Genomic DNA, 17,867 nt, shown 5'->3' with positions numbered 1-17,867 from the left:
CATCTTCCTGGGCTGCAGTTCTGTTTATGATGCCCTCAGAATATCAAAGGGCTTCCTTCGCCCATGCCACCTGCCTGCTGACCTTCACCCTCTGTGTCCTTGACCATGTCCTTGATGACTCTCAACGACCATAAAACTTACAGGTACTTGCTCTTCCACCTCCAGGCTTATCCCCCTCCTGGGTTTGTTTGGCTCAAATGTCCAGCGCTATTACTTGTATATATATTTTTGGACAACAGGGGTCAAAATTGTTCACAAATAAATGGACAAAAAGGAAGCCAAGAACCGTTCAGACATCTTCACCCCAGTTATTGGCTGAGAGGCAGAGCCAATTTCTACTGCTTGAAAACAAAACGTGTTTCTTGGGGGCTGGAACACACACACACACGCGGAGAAATAAAAGCGATTATTATGTGTGTACAAATTAATATATACGTTTGAGGGTTTTTCAGAGTCAGATGGCATTTAGATGAATCAGCACTGCATGTGGTTTCCCTCAACTCAGTATCCATGTATTCCAGAATCATGCTAAACTACTTGGACTCCAGTCCTTGTCTTGGGCTCTGCTTCTGGGGGAATCCAAGCTAAGATATTTGCTACAGCAAAAACTTTCATATTTGTGGGAAGATAATTTTAGACCATGCTAACACTATGATTTTAGTTGGAATGCTTCCCTTGTTCTGTAATTAAGATGCACAGTAGGAAAGCATCTTATTTAAGGAATAAGATGATCATACATTATACTGTTACAGTGTCTGATTCATTGTTTGAACTAAATGCACATTAAAAATGGTAATTACACATGTAATCATTTTATACCAGGGTTGTTAGCGTGAACTGTTCATGGGAGGTGTAAGGGATTACTACCACCCTCACTGTAGTCTCATACGTTACAGTGTTTGTGACTCTTTGAGTATCATGTTTATAAAAAATCCCAAAAGATATAATGTAGGCCAGCATTTCTCAAGCTGAGCTGGCAGGGTTTGGATGAGGACTGATCCAAGTTACTAGGGTAAATGTGGAGTAGACAGTGAGGAAGACTGGATCACTTAAGCTGATTACTGTGACCATGACCTAGGACAGGTAATGAGATTTGCCCTGGTGTCTGTGTGCTCGTTTTGGACTCAGCAAATTACTCTCCAATTCAATATGAACACTTTGAGCTTTTTCACTGCCTTTTATTTTTTTAAACTGTGTTTTTCCTACTAGTGGTAGAATAAACACAAATTTCAGAATTGTGGGATGATCATACAGAAGTTCACTAAAAGAAGCAAAGCTGCCTTAAGGGGATGATCATCAACATATAATTTTGGTCAAAGGAGCAGAACTAATGAATAACCTAAGGGTTGATCCTGTGGCGGTCTGAATCCCCTGAAATAATTTGAAATTTTGTGATTTTTTTTTTCTTTTAAATCTACCTCTTGACTTGCTATGTAGATCTCTAATGATACTGAAATTTTATCATCAAAGAGAGGTAGAAGTACTATTCAAAAGGAGAAATCCAATCAAATAAAAGGCTAATGCCAATATTGGGTTTGCTCCGAAATTTGGGAAGTGTTCTTTAATCGGTCGAGTAACACACTCTTGAGGGCTGATGCATAGCTGGTGCCTGACACCTATTCTCATATGCCAATTCTCATAATAATTTCAAAACATTTTCTACTGCTACTTTGAAATCTAAAAGTTAGTTTTGCAACTTATTCCATGGCAAAACCAGGCCTGATCTGATAGTGGCTAGTTTTTAAATCACACTTAGTGTGAATATTCGTTCATTCATTGTTGCAGAAACAGTAGCATGCCTGATTTTGGAGCACCGTTCCAGACTCTGCTGGGGGAGTTGCATAATATACAGCATCAATCACCCTTTACTTTTGTAAAATGTGAAAAAGTCTTCATTCCAAGGCACATCCAGCCTCAAGGGTTTGGGCTGAGCGATCCTGGACCTGAGTTCATGTTATTAGCTAACAAAGACAACCTTGATTAATTACAGTCGTGCGAAAGCAGATGCAGATGACTAGGTCTGCCTGTGAAGCTAATAGCTTCTTTCAGGTCAGGGGCTGGATACCGCTTAATTATGACAATCATATGACATAAAGAAAACGTTAGCTATTTGAAGCAAATCTATGTTAGGGTTCTCCAGAGAAACAGAATAGGAGTTATATATTTATACGAGGAGATTTCTGTAGGAATTGGCTCATGTGGCTATAGAGGCTGAGAAGTCCCACAGTCTGCCATCTGCAAGCTGGAGAACCAGGAAAGCTGGGGGTGACCTTCAGTTCAAGTCCAAAAGCCGGAGAATTGAGGGGCTGCTGGTGTGAGTTCTGGAGTCTGAAGGCATGAGAATTGAGAGCTCCGATGTCTGAGGACAAGGGAAGGTGGACATCCCAGCTCAAGAAGAGAGAGAATTTGCCCTTCCTCCACCTTTTTGTCCTATCTGGGCCCTCATAGGATCGGATGATGCCCACACACTTTGGTGAGGGTGGATCTCTACTCAGTCTATTGACGCAAATGCTAATCTTCTAAAAACACCCTCACAGACGCACCCAGAAATAGTTTTACCAGTTGTCTGGGCATCCCTTACCCAGTCAAGCTGACACATAAAATTAACCGTCGCAACTTCCAATGGGGGAAAAAAGGTATGTCAATTTAGGGCATGTATAGGTCGGAATTTCGATTGATCAGAAATGGATCAGAAGTTAGAAAGAATAAAGTTACTCTTCATAAGAAGAGGTTGATGTGTCGTAGTGCTAGATGCCATGAATTGAAATGACTTAAGGCTCTTCTGATTTCACTCTTCAGGTGTCTGTGGGAGTCTGGGCACATTAGTAGGGAAGAGATGAGGACAAATCCGTGGTGACGAGTATAGTAACTTAGTAAAAGTGCTTGTATTGATAAATTATCTTCATTATTGTTAGATAACAAAGAGTCAGGGATTATCTATTTTTAATTGGGTTGAATTTATTCTATCCCTTCATCAATGAGGTGATTGCAAAGGAGAATGCCTTAAATTAGGACAACAGTACATACCTCATAAGGCTGCTGTGAAGTTGAAGTGAGAAAATACATATAAAGGCGTTTAGCACAGTATCTTACATATAATAAGTGCCCAATGTTATCTTTTGGTAATAGTTCTCCCGTCAGTGACTGTAGACTTTGAGTATGAACGCTTCTCTAAATACAAGAATAAGTTTTATAGTGAGCCCTACTGGAAGCACCTACTGTGATAGAACTAATTTCTGTGGATTGATGGGGTGGTGGGAGGGTAACATTAAAGCTGTCCTGAAAAGTTTATATCACTCGAATGTCTATAAGATCCAGTGGATGGCCGCGATGATGCCAGTGACTGCAGGGACATTTGCACATGAGATTGCTCTCTGATGTCTAAGCGTTGCTCTAGACTTGGATCTTTCCTGGGAGAATCATGCTTCTTTGAGTGCCTGGAAAGCAAACAGGAGTTGTGTCATACCCATGGCTGTTTACCTGGAAGGTGTTTCTTGGCAGTGACATCCTTCCCAGGAGGTAAGTTTAATCTGCTGTTAACAGCTGGTGTGCTTTTCTGAGTTTGCACCGTAATATTGAAGTAAATGTCATACAACATATTTGGAATGTATTTTTCAGATAATGTACGTTTCTCTGCCATCCTTATGGCAACCAATTAGGGATGAAACTGGCGGAAATCTAAATAGCGAGCTTCTTTTTTATTTAGAATGCTTCTAAAACTCCTGTTACTAACAGTTACAAAAATATTTTGGGATTTTCAGCTCTAATAGGTTTAATTTCCTTGGCAGTAGAGACCCATACAATTCTCTCTCTTTTTTTTTTAATAACTTTTTTTTTTGGCCTTGCCACGCGGCTTACGGGATCCTAGTTCCCTGACCAGGGATTGAACCTGCGCCCTTGGCAGTGAAAGCGTGGAGTCCTAACCACTGGATTGCCAGGGAATTCCCCTATATACTTCTTATGATTAAACTCTTGTTGCTTTTTTGTAGTTTGGAGACATGTGTCCACAAATGGAGAGAAGATAGGCTTTGGTTTCAGATAGAGCCAAGTTCTGATTTTGGCTCTGCCACTTACTAATTGCTGATCTTAACTGCTCAGGGACTCAGCTTTCTCATCTGTAAATTGAGAACGAAAATATATTTTTTTCCTCCACGAAGTTGTTAGTGTTGAGTGGCACAGAAGATGTAAAGTGCCTAGTGTAGTTTCTGGAAGATAGTTATTCTACTTCACAGTGAATTATAGTTCAACTAAAATAGTATGTGGGGTTTATACTCTTAGAAATTAAATCTTTGAGAAATTGCCAACTTTGGAAAGATGGACTTTACAAATGAATTTCTTTTTTATACAAATATTCCTTACTTTTACATTTATACTCTACATAGATAACTGATTAAAAATAACACATTTATAGAAAAGTGGCTTTTCCAGATATGCATTTAAACAACATCTCACCCATACCTCTGTGATTTATATCCATAGCTTAGATGATTATAACTCCCTTAGAGGTGAAAATTAAGAAACAAAATGATGTGTGCAAACATTTAGTTGATGGTAAATATGCAATAAATGTCTGTCATTATTTATTACAAGGGTTGCCAAACTTTTTTTTTAATTTTAAGAATTCTAAAAAAATTTTTATTTTTTAAACAATTTTTAAAGGTTACACTCCATTTACAGTTATTACAAAATATTGGCTATATTCCCCGTGTTGTAAAATACATCCTTGTAGCCTATCTTATACCCGATACTTTGTACCTCCCACTTTCCCAGGCAAACTTTTTCTATAAAGGGCTGAATAGTAAATATTTTACTCTGAGGGCCATACAGTCTTTATAGCAACTACTCAATTCTGCTGCTGTGGTTGAAAGTAGTTACGCACAATGTATAAATGAATGCATATGGCTGGGTTCCAATAAAACTTCATTTACCGGATTTGGCCAGTAGTTTGTCCATCCCTAATTATAATAATTTAGCCTGGGAGAAGTCGTCATGAACTATTGGGCAGATCAATCATAAAAAAAATGGAGAATTGCTTTACAGATACTGTGTGCTTATCCATCAGGTATGCACTGAGAGCTCACTATGTGCCAGGTGCCCCTGTAGGAGGTGCCGTAGATATAAGAACAACAAAAAAGTCCATTATCCTGTATAGGCTTCCTTCAAGTTTTAAAAAATATATTTATTATAAATTTACACAAAGATGATACATTTGTTAGCTGATTATTAGTAGCTGAAAGAGATAAAAGTACTAATTCCAGAAGGTATGTTTGAAAAAAATTTTTTGGTTATTAAAATTTGTATTCAATTAGAAAAACCTAAAAATATTGAACGTTATAAAGAAAACAAGAAAAAATCCCATTGTAATTTCAATACCCTCAGCTAACAACTTTCAATACATGGTGTGTTTCCTTCTAGTCTTTTTTTTAATGACTTCCTGACTCATAATTTATGTACCATAAAGTTCACCCAGTTGAAGAATATAATCCAATGATTTTTAGTAAATTTATAGAATTGCGCAACCATCACCAGAACCCACTTTTAGAAAAATGTCTTCTTTTCCCCTGAGGTGAAGCTGACATAAGCTGCACATAATTAAAATATATAATTTGATAAGCTTTGACATATATATGTACCCGTGAAACTGTCACCACAATCAAGACTGCAGGACTACACAACATTGCCAAAAGCTTCCTTGAGCTTCTCTGTAATCCCTCCCTTCTGCTTGGCCCCCTCCCGCCCCATCACCACAGACTGGTTTTTTTATTACTTTAGATTAGTTTGCATTTTCTAGAATTTTATAAGTTGAATTATACAGTGTGGACTTTTTTATGTCTACTTTCTTTCACTGAGCATAATTATTTTGAGATTTATCCATGTTTTAGTGTGTATCAATAATTCATTTCTTTGTATTGCTAAATAGTATTCCATTGTATGAATATACTACAATTAGTTTATCTGCTCACCTCTTGATGGATATTTTTGTTGTTTCCGGTTCTTGGCTTCTACAAATAGAGCTGCTCTGAATATTTGTATGTAACCCTTCATATGGACACATGTTTTCATATCTTTTGTGAAAATAGCTGGGAGTGAAATGCTTGAATCATAGGGTAGTTATGTGTCTAACTCCTTAAGACACTACTAAACTGTTTTCCAAAGTGTCTGTAACATTTTATGTTTCACCTCTGCAGTGCATGAGAGTTCTAATTGCTTGACATACTCACCAGTACTTGGTATAATTATCTTTTTAATTTTAACCATTTGAATAGGAGTTTAGTGGTATCGCATTGTGGTTTTTTTTAAATTGAAGTATAGTTGATTTACAATGTTGTGTTTCAGGTGTACAGCAGAGTGATTCAGATATATAAATATATATATATATATATTTTTTTTTTCAGATTCTTTTCCCTTATAGGTTATTACAAAATATTGAGTAGAGTTCCCTGTGCTATACAGTAGGTCCCTGTTGGTTATCTATTTTATATATAGTAGTGCGTATATATTAATCCCAAACTCCTAATTTACTTCCCCCCCTTTCCACTCATTGTGGTTTTAATTTGCACTTCCCTAATGACTAATGATACTGAACATCTTGCATGTTCTTATTTGCCATCCACAGATATTCTTTGGTAAACTGTCTGTTGAAAAATATTTTCCCCAATTGTTTTAGAAGTTTTATAGTTTTATAGAAGTTTTATAGTTTTAGGTTTTACATTTAGGTCAGTGATCTATTTTCAGTTCCTTTTTTATATGGCTATCTAATGGTTTCAGCACCATTTGTTGAAAAGAATATCCTTTTTCAATGGAATTATCTTTACTTCTTTGTCAAAGGCCTGTTGTCCATATATATGTGTGGGTCTGTTTCTGGACTTTCTTTTCTATTCCATTGATCTGTTTGTCTATCTTTAAGCCAATACTATGTTGTCTTGGTTACAGTATCTTTTTTTTAAGTTATTAACTTATTATTATTATTAATTAATTAATTAATTTTTGGCTGCATTGGGTCTTTGTTGCTGCGCATGGGCTTTCTCTAGTTGTGGCGAGCGGGGGCTACTTTTCATGGCAGTGCGCGGATTTCTCATTATGGTGGCTTCTCTTGTTGCAGAGCACGGGCTCTAGGCGCTCAGGCTTCAGTAGTTGTGGCATATGGGCTCAGTAGTTGTGGCTCGTGGGCTCTAGAGTGCAGGCTCAGTAGTTGTGGTGCGTGGGCTTAGTTTCTCCGTGGCATGTGGGAATCTTCCCGGACCAGGGCTTGTACCCGTGTGCCCTGTATTGGCAGGTGGATTCTTAACCACTGCGCCACCAGGGAAGTCCCAATTATACATCTATATATAAATATATATAAATATATATATATATATAAATATATATATATATTTATTTTACACTCTCTTTCATTATAGGTTATTACAAGATATTGAATATAGTTCCTTGTGCTATACAGTAGGTCCTTGTTGGTTATCTAATTTATATATAGTAGTATGTATATTTTAATCCCAAACTCCTAATTTATCCCTCCCCCCCTCCCCTTTGGTAACCATAAGTTTAATTTCTATGTCTGTGAGTCTATTTCTAATAAAACTTTCTTTTTGCCCCCAAATTACAATTAAAACATTTTTGACTTAATTTTTTTTCATGCTTTCACGGTAGCTATCCTTGTGGTCCTTCCTGAGGACTAGATTAAATTTATAGACAGTGGTCACTCACAGGTGGCCAATTTGATGTTTTAAAGCCACAGCACATTACCCTCCCCCCACCATGCCCCAGGTATGAATTAAGTGCAACTGGCTGTTTCCATACGTACTTGTGTGTTTCCTTTTAGACTACAAATGACTTTGAAAGTATTTCTAAAGAAAGATGGTGAGTGTCAACCAACTATTGTTTGCTATGGTAGAGAGGAAAAAACACTCGGAATCTACTTAAAGCCATCTCCCTCATCTTCTCATCTGTGACCTAAGGTGCTCTCTGAATGTTTTAGGAAAGTGATAGACTCTTCCCTGACTGCTGTGGCAGCTCTTCTTTTGCTGTCAGGCCTGTGTCGAAATAACTGAATCACTTAAAAGAAAAAAAAGTTGCTGCTCAAAATAACCGAGATCAGAGGTCTCTTATCTGCCTGTGCTTGTGAGTGGAAGGCATGAGTGAGGGAATATTTTCCTTCAACCTGGCACTCTGGTGCTATGAAGTACCTTGGCTAATTTTCAAGAAGCTGTGCAAGTTGAGTGTCAGTTGGTGTCACAGCTGCTGTGTTGCAGTGAAGTGTGGCTTGCTTTTCATGTCCTTTTGTTGTGTATAGTAGCTGTGCTACCAAATGTATTCAAGAAGGCGACCTCCTATCACTATGTCCCAGATGGGTTTGGTGGTCATTTGAGGACCTTAGGCAGGTATGCAAAACGTTTCTCTGTGGGAAACGTCTCTCAGGTCCTGAGACTGAGCCTGAATTTTACTTGTAACCTAAACCCCTGTCAGCATCAGTTCCTAGCGGCATGCACCGGCACGTGGGTCACTGAGAAAGTAGGTCCTGCCCTAGAGGGGACACTGGAAAGCGGTGGATAGAGAGGGATGAGTAGTGGGAGGTGGAGAGCAACAAAGACGCAGGGGCTGGTCCATTAAAGGTCAAGTTCAAATGAGGGTATGGCAAATCCAGGCCAGTTACAAAGAGGCTCTGAGGATTTGGGAAGCCCAGCAGGGGAGGATGGTGGCCTGTGGAGGGCCTGGCAGAGGTAAGGGTCAGGTCTGGAGTGGGGTGGGGCGAGGGTCAGTGCTCTGTGACTGTAAAGCACGGGAACCACCTCTGTCACACCCAGCACTTCATGGGAGAGGGGGCTAGAGATGGCACACAGGACAGGGCAGCCCCAGGGATCCAGGGAGCACGAGCCGTGGATGGAGGGCAGTGTTGCAAGGATGAATCCACTCTGACGCCTTCTGTTACTGCACTCAAGGGTGGAAGGCCATGCCTGCCTGGCGTCTCTGTTCAACGACGTTTATTAGTGCCGATGGTCAGCAGTGCGTAGGGATTGATAAGGCATCCCTGAAAAAAGTCCTTGTTCTCGCGGAACTGACATTCCAGTGGGAGAGACAGATAATAAGCAGCTCCCCCCCCAGCCCCCAAATGTCACGTTGTATGGTGATGTGTGCCACAGTGAGAACTCCAGCAGGGTAAGGTGATCAGACGTGAGGGTGGGGAACGGGGTGTCCTGTTAGATATGGGGTGAGCGTTGGCTACGCTAAGGGGTGATATTTGAGCAGAGATCAGGAAGAAGTAGGGGAGTGAGCCACGTGGGGGATCCGGGGGAAAATATTACAAGGAGAAGAAGAGCATCTGATCGATTGGCCTGGGTTCGTCCCCTGTCCACCGATGAGCCACCAAGGACGGGGCTCCGTGACTGACAGGCCGCCAAGACTGTGCGGTGAGGAGATGGATGGTCCCGAAGGAAAGCGGAATGGCTTTCCTTGGAAGAAGGGAGCATGGGAACTGAACAGGTGGAAAGAAAAGATTTCCCCCCTTCCCGCCCCAGTGGAGGGTAGTGGTTCTTTCACTGAATTCTGCCCATAAATGAGGAGAATGTGTGAGAAGGAGAATTGTTTACACTCCCAAGAGCTGGGGGCAGCAGGGATGAGGTGGCAGGAGAGGCCTCCGGCCATGACGTGGTACCCTGGACTCCCTCCCACCCTGATGTAGGAGGGAGAGAGGGAGGGGAGAGGAGTGGCAGGAGAGAAACAAGTGCTCGGGAGGCCCAGGACCAGGGCCCCGATTTCCCTTGCTAGAAGGCCTGCCCTCCACCGCACAGTGGAAGTAACTTGTTCCTCAGCAACAGGAAAATCTCTTCTTAAGGATGCTGAATGGTAGGGGAAGCCAGTGGGCTGCTGCTCTCCCCCCTCACTGTCTCAGAGCAGAGGGTCTGGCAGGCCGCACACAGCTGGGTACCGAGGCCCCCGGATGGGACGGGGATGGCGGCGGCGGTGGGCCCTCTTCTCTACCTCCCTCCGCCAGGTGTAAGATCACCTGCAGTTTCCTGAACACGTTGGGCGCTTCCAAATCCCCACGCCTGTGCCACGCGAACCCCTCAGCCGCTGGTGTCCTTTCTCCCATCCTTGCAGGCTTAGGCCAGGAGCCCTCTTTTCCATGAAGCTCTCTCTGTCCTCTCTCCTCAACGGTTACAATGCATCGTTCTTCCCCTGTGGTCCACAGCGCGTCGTTGGTGTTGGTTGTATTTAATCACTGAGCCTTGAATCATAGTTGGTTTTACATGTTTCTTTCTGGGGGACCACGCACCCCTCTTACTCACCTTTGCAATGCCCCCTCCTTGTCCCAGGGCCTGGCATCACAGAGGGCATGGATGAGTGAGTGACCTGTGACCCCCCGCGATTGGAGCGCTGCTCAACCATTTGGGGTATGAGGCCAGGAAGGAGGTGACTGTGAAGCCCTTTGTGATACTGGGATCTTCGCTGGTTTTGATTGGGCCCCTCGGTTTCCCAGGTACAGTGAGGCTCGTGGCTGCTTGACTGACCACTGTGAGGAGTTCTGGAGTCGTTTCTTGGGGTTTAGGGTTTAGGGGAGGAAAACTTACCGCCCCAAATATCTCTTTGGCATGGGATTATTTCGAGCTGAAAATAATCAAGGCCCAAAAGACTCGGGAAGAACATTTGACCTTCCCCCTAAGTGCATAAAAGTGTAGATAGAGGACCTGTTCCAGGAAGGGAGCTATCACTGTAGATAACTATGGAGGAACTACGTGTGTGGGCAGGGAGGAACCTAGCAAAGTCAGTTTGTTAAAATTCCTCTCTGTGTCCCGGAGTCTCTGCCTGGCCCAGCAAGCATTCATTTACCAAATCTTTGCTTTTCCATCTCCATGTGAAATTGCCTTCCTCCCCTTTGAGGTCCCGAACCACTACCCCCAACATCCTCTTTTGTCTTTAGCTGAACTTGGTGTTTAAGGCTTTGGCCTTGGTATAATGGCTTCGGCCATTTTGGTGAGTTGAGTTTTTCTGAGTTTCTCCCATGTATACATGTTATTATACTTTTGTGTGATTTTCTCCTGTTAATCTGATTCATGTCAGTTGAATTCTTAGACCAGCCAGAAGAACCTAGAAGGGCAGAGAAAATTGCCTGCCCTCCGACAAGGGGCAGGTTGAGTTACCCAACATAGATTCCGTAGACTTCAGAGAGCTGCTGCTTGGGTCGCAGCTGATCTCACGGAACAACCTTATTTGAGATAATTTTGTAGCCAAGTTGGGATTTTGTGATGAGGAAGGAGGGCCTTTCAACTCTGCCAGAAATGGAGAAGCGGAGGTGTCCGACTGCAGGGGTGGAACAGGTGCAGGCTGGCATCGCAGGGTGCATTGTGCCTCTTCTCTCAAGGAGCCACTGGGAAGGTTGATCAACCCGTAGGACCCTCCCCAGGGCAGGCGGAACTGAACGAGGTGCCCTCTGCCTTGTTTGTTTCACTCTGCGGGCCGGGCTTGTCTTACTGTTGGTGCTTATTCATCGGAGACCTTGGATTTAGAACTTGCATTTTCTCATTACTGGATAATTCGAGACAACAATCATAGGGTCCAGCTAATCAAATAAGCCGTGTGCAAAGCGAGCCTGGAGCCCAAGGGCAGAATTAACCCTGAGTCGCTCAGGCTGCCATCCCTACCTGGCGTGAGGAGCCATGCAGGGCAGCTGGGACAGGACCACAGAGACAGTGGGGAGATGGGCCCAGATGTGTTACGAGGCCCAGCCCAGCTTCTAACAAGCTACTGCTAAAACTGATCACAAAATAAGCAAAATGTAAGAGAAGACTAAGATAAACAAAGACTGTTAAAAGAAGATCTTGTCAGAAGGATTAAAAAAAAGAAAGAGAAACCGCCAAATACAAAAACATAAATTCAAATTCAGGAGTATAACAAGATTTAAAGTTTGAAATCAAACAAATTTTTAAAAATAAAGAAATTAGCCTAATAAAAATAAGGCTAAAAAAGTAAGTAAACTTACTTAAGGTATGAGAACTAGAAGGTAATCAATGATTTAAAAGAAAAACTTGAAAATTAATTAAAAAATAAAACCCGGATGAAAAGTGTTTTTAAAAAGATAAAATGCAAAACAAAACAAAAAATGGTTCTGAAGAACCTAGGGGCAGGACAGGAATAAAGACGCAGACGTAGAGAATGGACTTGAGGACACGGGGAGGGGGAAGGGTAAGCTGGGACGAAGTGAGAGAGCGGCATGGACATATATACACTACCAAATGTAAAATAGATAGCTAGTGGGAAGCAGCTGCATAGCACAGGGAGATCAGCTCAGTGCTTTGTGACCACCTAGAGGGGTGGGATAGGGAGGGTGGGAGGGAGACGCAAGAGGGAGGGGATATGGGGATATATGTATATGTATAGCTGATTCACTTTGTTATAAAGCAGAAACTAACACACCATTGTAAAGCAGTTATACGCCAATAAAGATGTTAAAAAAAAAAAAAAAAAGAATGGAATGGTCCAGCGTTCTCTCAAAGGGGAGGTGTGTGAGACCATCCATGGAGGGGGCAGGAAGAAAAGACTGGAACTTGTATTTATGTTTCTATTGTTAGCTCATCGAATAGCCTGTCTTCTCAGTATAAGCTCCTCATCATGAGAAAAGAAACCAATGATAGTATAATCACATCTGATGAGACACAGTCAAAAACCATGAAATTACCAAGTTCACTAGATGAAATACGGATTGACATCTGTGTCATTAGCTAGTGTCTCAAGAGATGATAGACACTGAGGAAGAGTTTGTCACTGACATCTGTTCTTAATGGCCGTAGACGGTGCAGACTCCGTGGTGGTGATGGAAGTAATGAATAATGGGAGTGAGTGTGGGTGTTGCCTCCTATACTGCCGGGTATGGGGGACACAGCAGTGAACCCCTCCGTCAGGCGTCCCCGATCTCGTGGAGCTTACGGTCTGGTCGGGGAGAACAGGGGATCAACAAGATGAACCAAGGAAAGATAAAGTGTGTTAGGTGGTGATACATGCTGAGGAGAAACGACGGGAAGAATGGGGGAAAGAGTTGTAACTTTTTAGATGACGTGGCCGAGTGAGGTCTCGGTGAGAAGGGACAGAGTAAATTACCTGGAGGAACGAAGGGAATGAACCACTTGGCTGTCTCTGGGCAAGGCACCCCTGCCCACCACGCACAGAGCACGTACTAACACCCTAATGTGGGAACGTGTCTGGAAGGACGAAGAAGAGTGAGAAGGTCAGTACGCCTGGAGCCCAGTGAATAGCTGGGGGGTGGAGACCGAGGGGTGGGGTGAGGGTGTGGCCAGGTCCTTGCAGCCACGTGAAAGGACTTGGGCTTTTTTCCTGGGAGTGGAATGGGAAGACACTGGTGGGCGTGAGCAAAGAAGCGATGTGATCTGGCTCGTGTTTCTAGAGGATCAGTAAGGTCGCTGTGTTGAAAATACTTTGGAGGGAAGTAAGGACAGGAGCACAGAGACCATCTGGAAGGCCTCGAGCAATTTTCCAGGTGAGCGATGATGGTGGCTTGGACCAGGGTGGAGGTACGGAGCGCCATATTGGACCTGATTTGATGGTAGAACCAACAGGATTTACCAATGTAGATTCGAGCTGTGAGACAGAGGCTAATGGTACGTACACAGTGTTTTACTGAAAAGTACACTGGGGGTACATGCTTCAAACCTCTTACTGATACGAATGTGTGAGAAAAATTGTGGAGGCCACTGGGAGAGACCGTATATTGTCTACAGGAATTAGAGGATAGAGATCACTCAGGGGAGGGTGGCCAGTGCTGGACGTGGTTGGGCCTTGAAGAATGGGTGGGATTCAGGGGGATAGAAAGGCCTGGGGCGCACCCTGGGAGCCACAAAGGAAGGGAGCTGGCTCTGCCCAGGCCTGTTCTGAATGTCTGCCTGGAGCCCAAGCACAGGCAGTAGGTTTTAGGATTGAAATGGTAGCAGGCCTACTCGTCCCGCCCTTGAACTCCAAGTAGAGTTGTTGTTTCTTTGGGGCGGGGGGAGGAGCTGATTGGGAATGTTTTTTTTTTAAACATCTTTCCTGGAGTATAATATAATTGCTTTACAATGGTGTGTTAGTTTCTGCTTTATAACAAAGTGAATCAGCTATACATATACACAATATCCCCATATCTCCTCCCTCTTGCGTCTCCCTCCCTCCCTCCCTATCCCACCCCTCTAGGTGGTCACAAAGCACAGAGCTGATCTCCCTGTGCTATGCGGCTGCTTCCCACTAGCTATCTGTTTTATATTTGGTAATGTGTATATGTCCATGCCACTCTCTCACTTCGTCCCAGCTTACCCTTCCCCCTCCCCGTGTCCTCAAGTCCTGATTGGGAATTTTTGACTGAGAGAGTTAGTGGTTTGCTTTAACAATTTGCGCCTCTAAAAAGCTCTGAATAAGTGCCATTACTTAATGAATTAACAAATGTTAACTCAGTGGCTAGAGTGATTTATTTACTAAATGGGACTATAGTAGTAAGTTATTATATATACATATATGTATGATATATATTTATAAATATATAAACATATATTTATGTATTTAGCATAGTTATTGTACTATATTATATAGTATAACATGTACTATAGTTATATAGATGTACATATGTAGATGTACATATATGTATTTCTGTTAATGAGAGTGATTCCATTGGACTTAACATTGTTTGCTATATAATAAAAATGAATTTTTCTGATTCTATCGGTGAATTTTAAAAAGCTTGATCTATAGTTCATAAAGCAGTTAAGGTTTCTTGGTGCACGTTATTTCATTGGTTTTCCATTCACCGGCTGATTGCGTGGTCCTGCCAGCACACATCCTGCACACGACTTCTTGGCACTTCAAGATGCTGCATGCAAATGCCCCAGGCATAAAGAGTATGGCGGAAATACCTTTTCCTCCCTCTATGTTTGTAAGACAGTCTCTTTCACGCCAGAAGAACAATTTTGGGGAGATGATTTGTGTCACATTTTGGCCTCATTACAGTTTTGAGTTGTAAATGGCGCTGGTTTGCCTGGAGGTGTAAACATACGTCTTATCTTCATGTGCTTATGGGAATACCTGAAACTGAAAAAGTACTTTCTATTCTTGAGTTCTGTTTTAGGCTGTAAACAGAGAGGTTAACAAGATATTTATCAAAATTCAAATTTTATTTTATTAAAAGCATGAGTCCAAAAGAATGCCGATTACTTGCTGCTATGCCTCGCTTCTTCCTTTCCAAACACAGATGGAGAAGTCGAAGAACCTAATGTCTTATTGTTACAATCATATGATTCTGTAAGATAAATAAACACTGTGCTTTTCTCTTTGGAAATGGTGAGGAAAGTGGGAGCAGGTGTTAAATTACTGTCTCTAGTTGTAAGTTACAGGAAGTATAGGGTTATTCAGTGTTTATTTAGGTGCAGCTGATAAAGTCAGGCAAAGGGATTCGGAGGAGTCCAAATTTGCTTTCTGGTAAATAGGTACTATTTAAAGGATATGACAAATCACTTATTTATTCTTTGGTTAAAATGCACAAAAGCAACAGAAATGAGAAGCATGTATCACCTGAGTTTATCATGCCTTGAACACAGGGGTATCTTAAAAGTGTTTATTGATTTGTCCCCAAATAACTGAGTTTCAACCCGAGGCAAAGTGTTTGGAGTGCAGCTAGATTTTTCTATGACTTTCAAGGAATTCCCCATTCTAACTCAAAATTTACAAATTGACAATATGTTATTTATTTTAAAAATTTCAATCACAGCAGTGAAAATAATGTAAAGAAATGACAGTGCATCTGTTGTTGTCATTTTTCCTATAAGCCCATTTTGATGGCCACATTTTTTTGGACAGAATGACCACCTTTCTGATATACTGACAGTCAACACCCCTCTCCCTTTGGACACGTGCTTTAAAAGTTTTTCAAATTCAGCTGTGCGTTAGTGCTTTCCATTTGGACTGTCTCACTCATGCCATTTAAGGAGATTTATTAACCTTTAAGTAATATTCCTTATTTAACAATAAACCAAACACATTGTGAGGTCTTCTTTGATTCTCAAGTGGTGATTTGAAAATATTAGTGCTTTGAGGGTGCTGAATCCAGCTTCATGGCAAAACTGGCCTCAAGTTCCCTCAGCCCGTTAGAATATCTTCTAGCTGGGATGAGGGACATCTACTTCTTGCTCTTTTCTTATCTTGAGACTACCTGTTAGCCTGTCTTGGTTATCCAGTGACTGCCTTAATAACTAGCCCAGGTCTGTACTTTCAGAAGTAACCAAAGAAGTTCTGATGTTCTAAGAGGACAACAGACAACAGTTAAATAAAGGACATGGTTTGAAACCCAAATGTCAACATAGACAGGATCTCTAAAGTTCTCTGTTTTTGGAAGTTGTTAACTGGATTTAACTGTGACATATGCATGGTATGACTGAAATTAGACAACTACTGAAACAAATGACACGATGTTATATTTCACATTTCCCCTTCTGTCTTCTCAGCCATCATGTATGTCATGGGAGCACTTGGTCCTGCAGTGGGATATTTGTTAGGTGGACTTCTTATTGGTTTTTACGTTGATCCCAGAAGTCCCGTTCACCTTAATCAGGATGACCCTCGTTTCATTGGAAACTGGTAAGACTCGTTTATTAAATCTTTTATTTCTCTTGGTATTATGATAGAGTCATAGTTCCCTTGTAGTTAAAATAAGAATTTCCCCAATGGGAAGATGAAAAATAGCTAAACGTCACCTAGGAGGGGTTGGCAGGCAGGATAATAATCCCCAAAGATATCCTTATCCTGATCCCCAGAACCTATGAATGTGTTACCTTTACATGGCAGAAGGGATTTTGCTGATGTGAATAAATTTAGGCTCTTGAGATGGGGAGATTACCCTGGATGATCCGAATGGGTCTAGTATAATTACAAGGGTCCTTATAAGGGAAAGAGAGAGGCAGGAGGGTCAGAGTAAGAGAAGTTTGATGATTGGAGCAGAGGTTGGAGTGATGTGCCTCAAAGATGGAGGAAGGGACCATGAGCGAAGGATGCAGGTGGATTGCAGAAGCTAGGAAAAGCAAGGAACCAGCTTTTCCCCTAGAGCCTCCAGAAGGAATGCAGTCCTGCCAACCCAGTTTTTACTTCTGACCTCCAGAACTCTAAGATGATACATTTGTGTTGTCTTAAGCCATGCCATCCCTGGTGATTTGTTATCACAGCAACAGGAAACTAACACAGGGGAGTTGGGAACTTCAGTTTAATCCATATTCTTTAGGTTTGAGATGGCTGTTTTCTTCATAGCAGAGTGAAGGAAAAGGGGAACATGGCTGTGTCGGGACTTTCCTGTGTACTTTAATCGTAGCTTTCATTATCTTTTCTGTGCCTTTAAAAAAATATTTTCTCCCACTTCCTTATTATATTTGTGTTTCTGCTTTGTCCTCCTCCACTGCCCGGGATTCTAGCCCTGCGTTTCCATTGTCCCACTCTTAGTGAATCTTTTCACTAGGTAATAGTTTGTTTCCCGGGGTGTCCTGGAAATGTAGCCACTCTCTCACTTGCTAGCCTTTAATTGTCTTGCTAAATAAGTAAGCTTAGGATTTAGAATGAGAACTCCAACTTTGGATGATAGGTTACTTATCCATATCTCCAAGGGCTGCATTTGAATTCTTCCCAATCCTCAACTTGAACATAAGGAGTTATTTCTTCATGATTGCAAGCATTCGCTCAAAGTATCGGCATCCCAAATTCATTAAACATGGATGGGTAATAGGCATACATTGATAAGAAATTTTCATTTTAGAACAGAGAGTTTCATTAATTAGAAACTAGTGTCAAGTAATTACTTTCTAAAGAGTTTCTTAGACTACTTGTGTTCCCTCTGTGTTTCATTATAAGTTAAT

General features: G+C 41.8%; 1 protein-coding gene across 4 annotated transcripts in view; it reads left to right on the top strand.

Annotated features, from left to right (window-relative positions):
- SLCO5A1 (solute carrier organic anion transporter family member 5A1) overlaps positions 1-17,867 on the top strand; it is a 129,146-nt gene that overhangs the window by 32,484 nt on the left and 78,795 nt on the right. For all 4 annotated transcript variants that reach the window (XM_082433618.1, XM_082433620.1, XM_082433617.1 and 1 more), the window contains one exon: positions 16,473-16,605. In XM_082433618.1, coding sequence (XP_082289744.1) covers positions 16,473-16,605 — 133 coding nt within the window. The remainder of the gene's footprint in view (positions 1-16,472; positions 16,606-17,867) is intronic.

This window comes from Balaenoptera physalus (assembly GCF_965194825.1).
Source record: "Balaenoptera physalus genome assembly, chromosome: 17".
NCBI lineage: Eukaryota > Metazoa > Chordata > Mammalia > Artiodactyla > Balaenopteridae > Balaenoptera > Balaenoptera physalus.
This window is presented reverse-complemented; position numbering and strand designations above follow the sequence as displayed.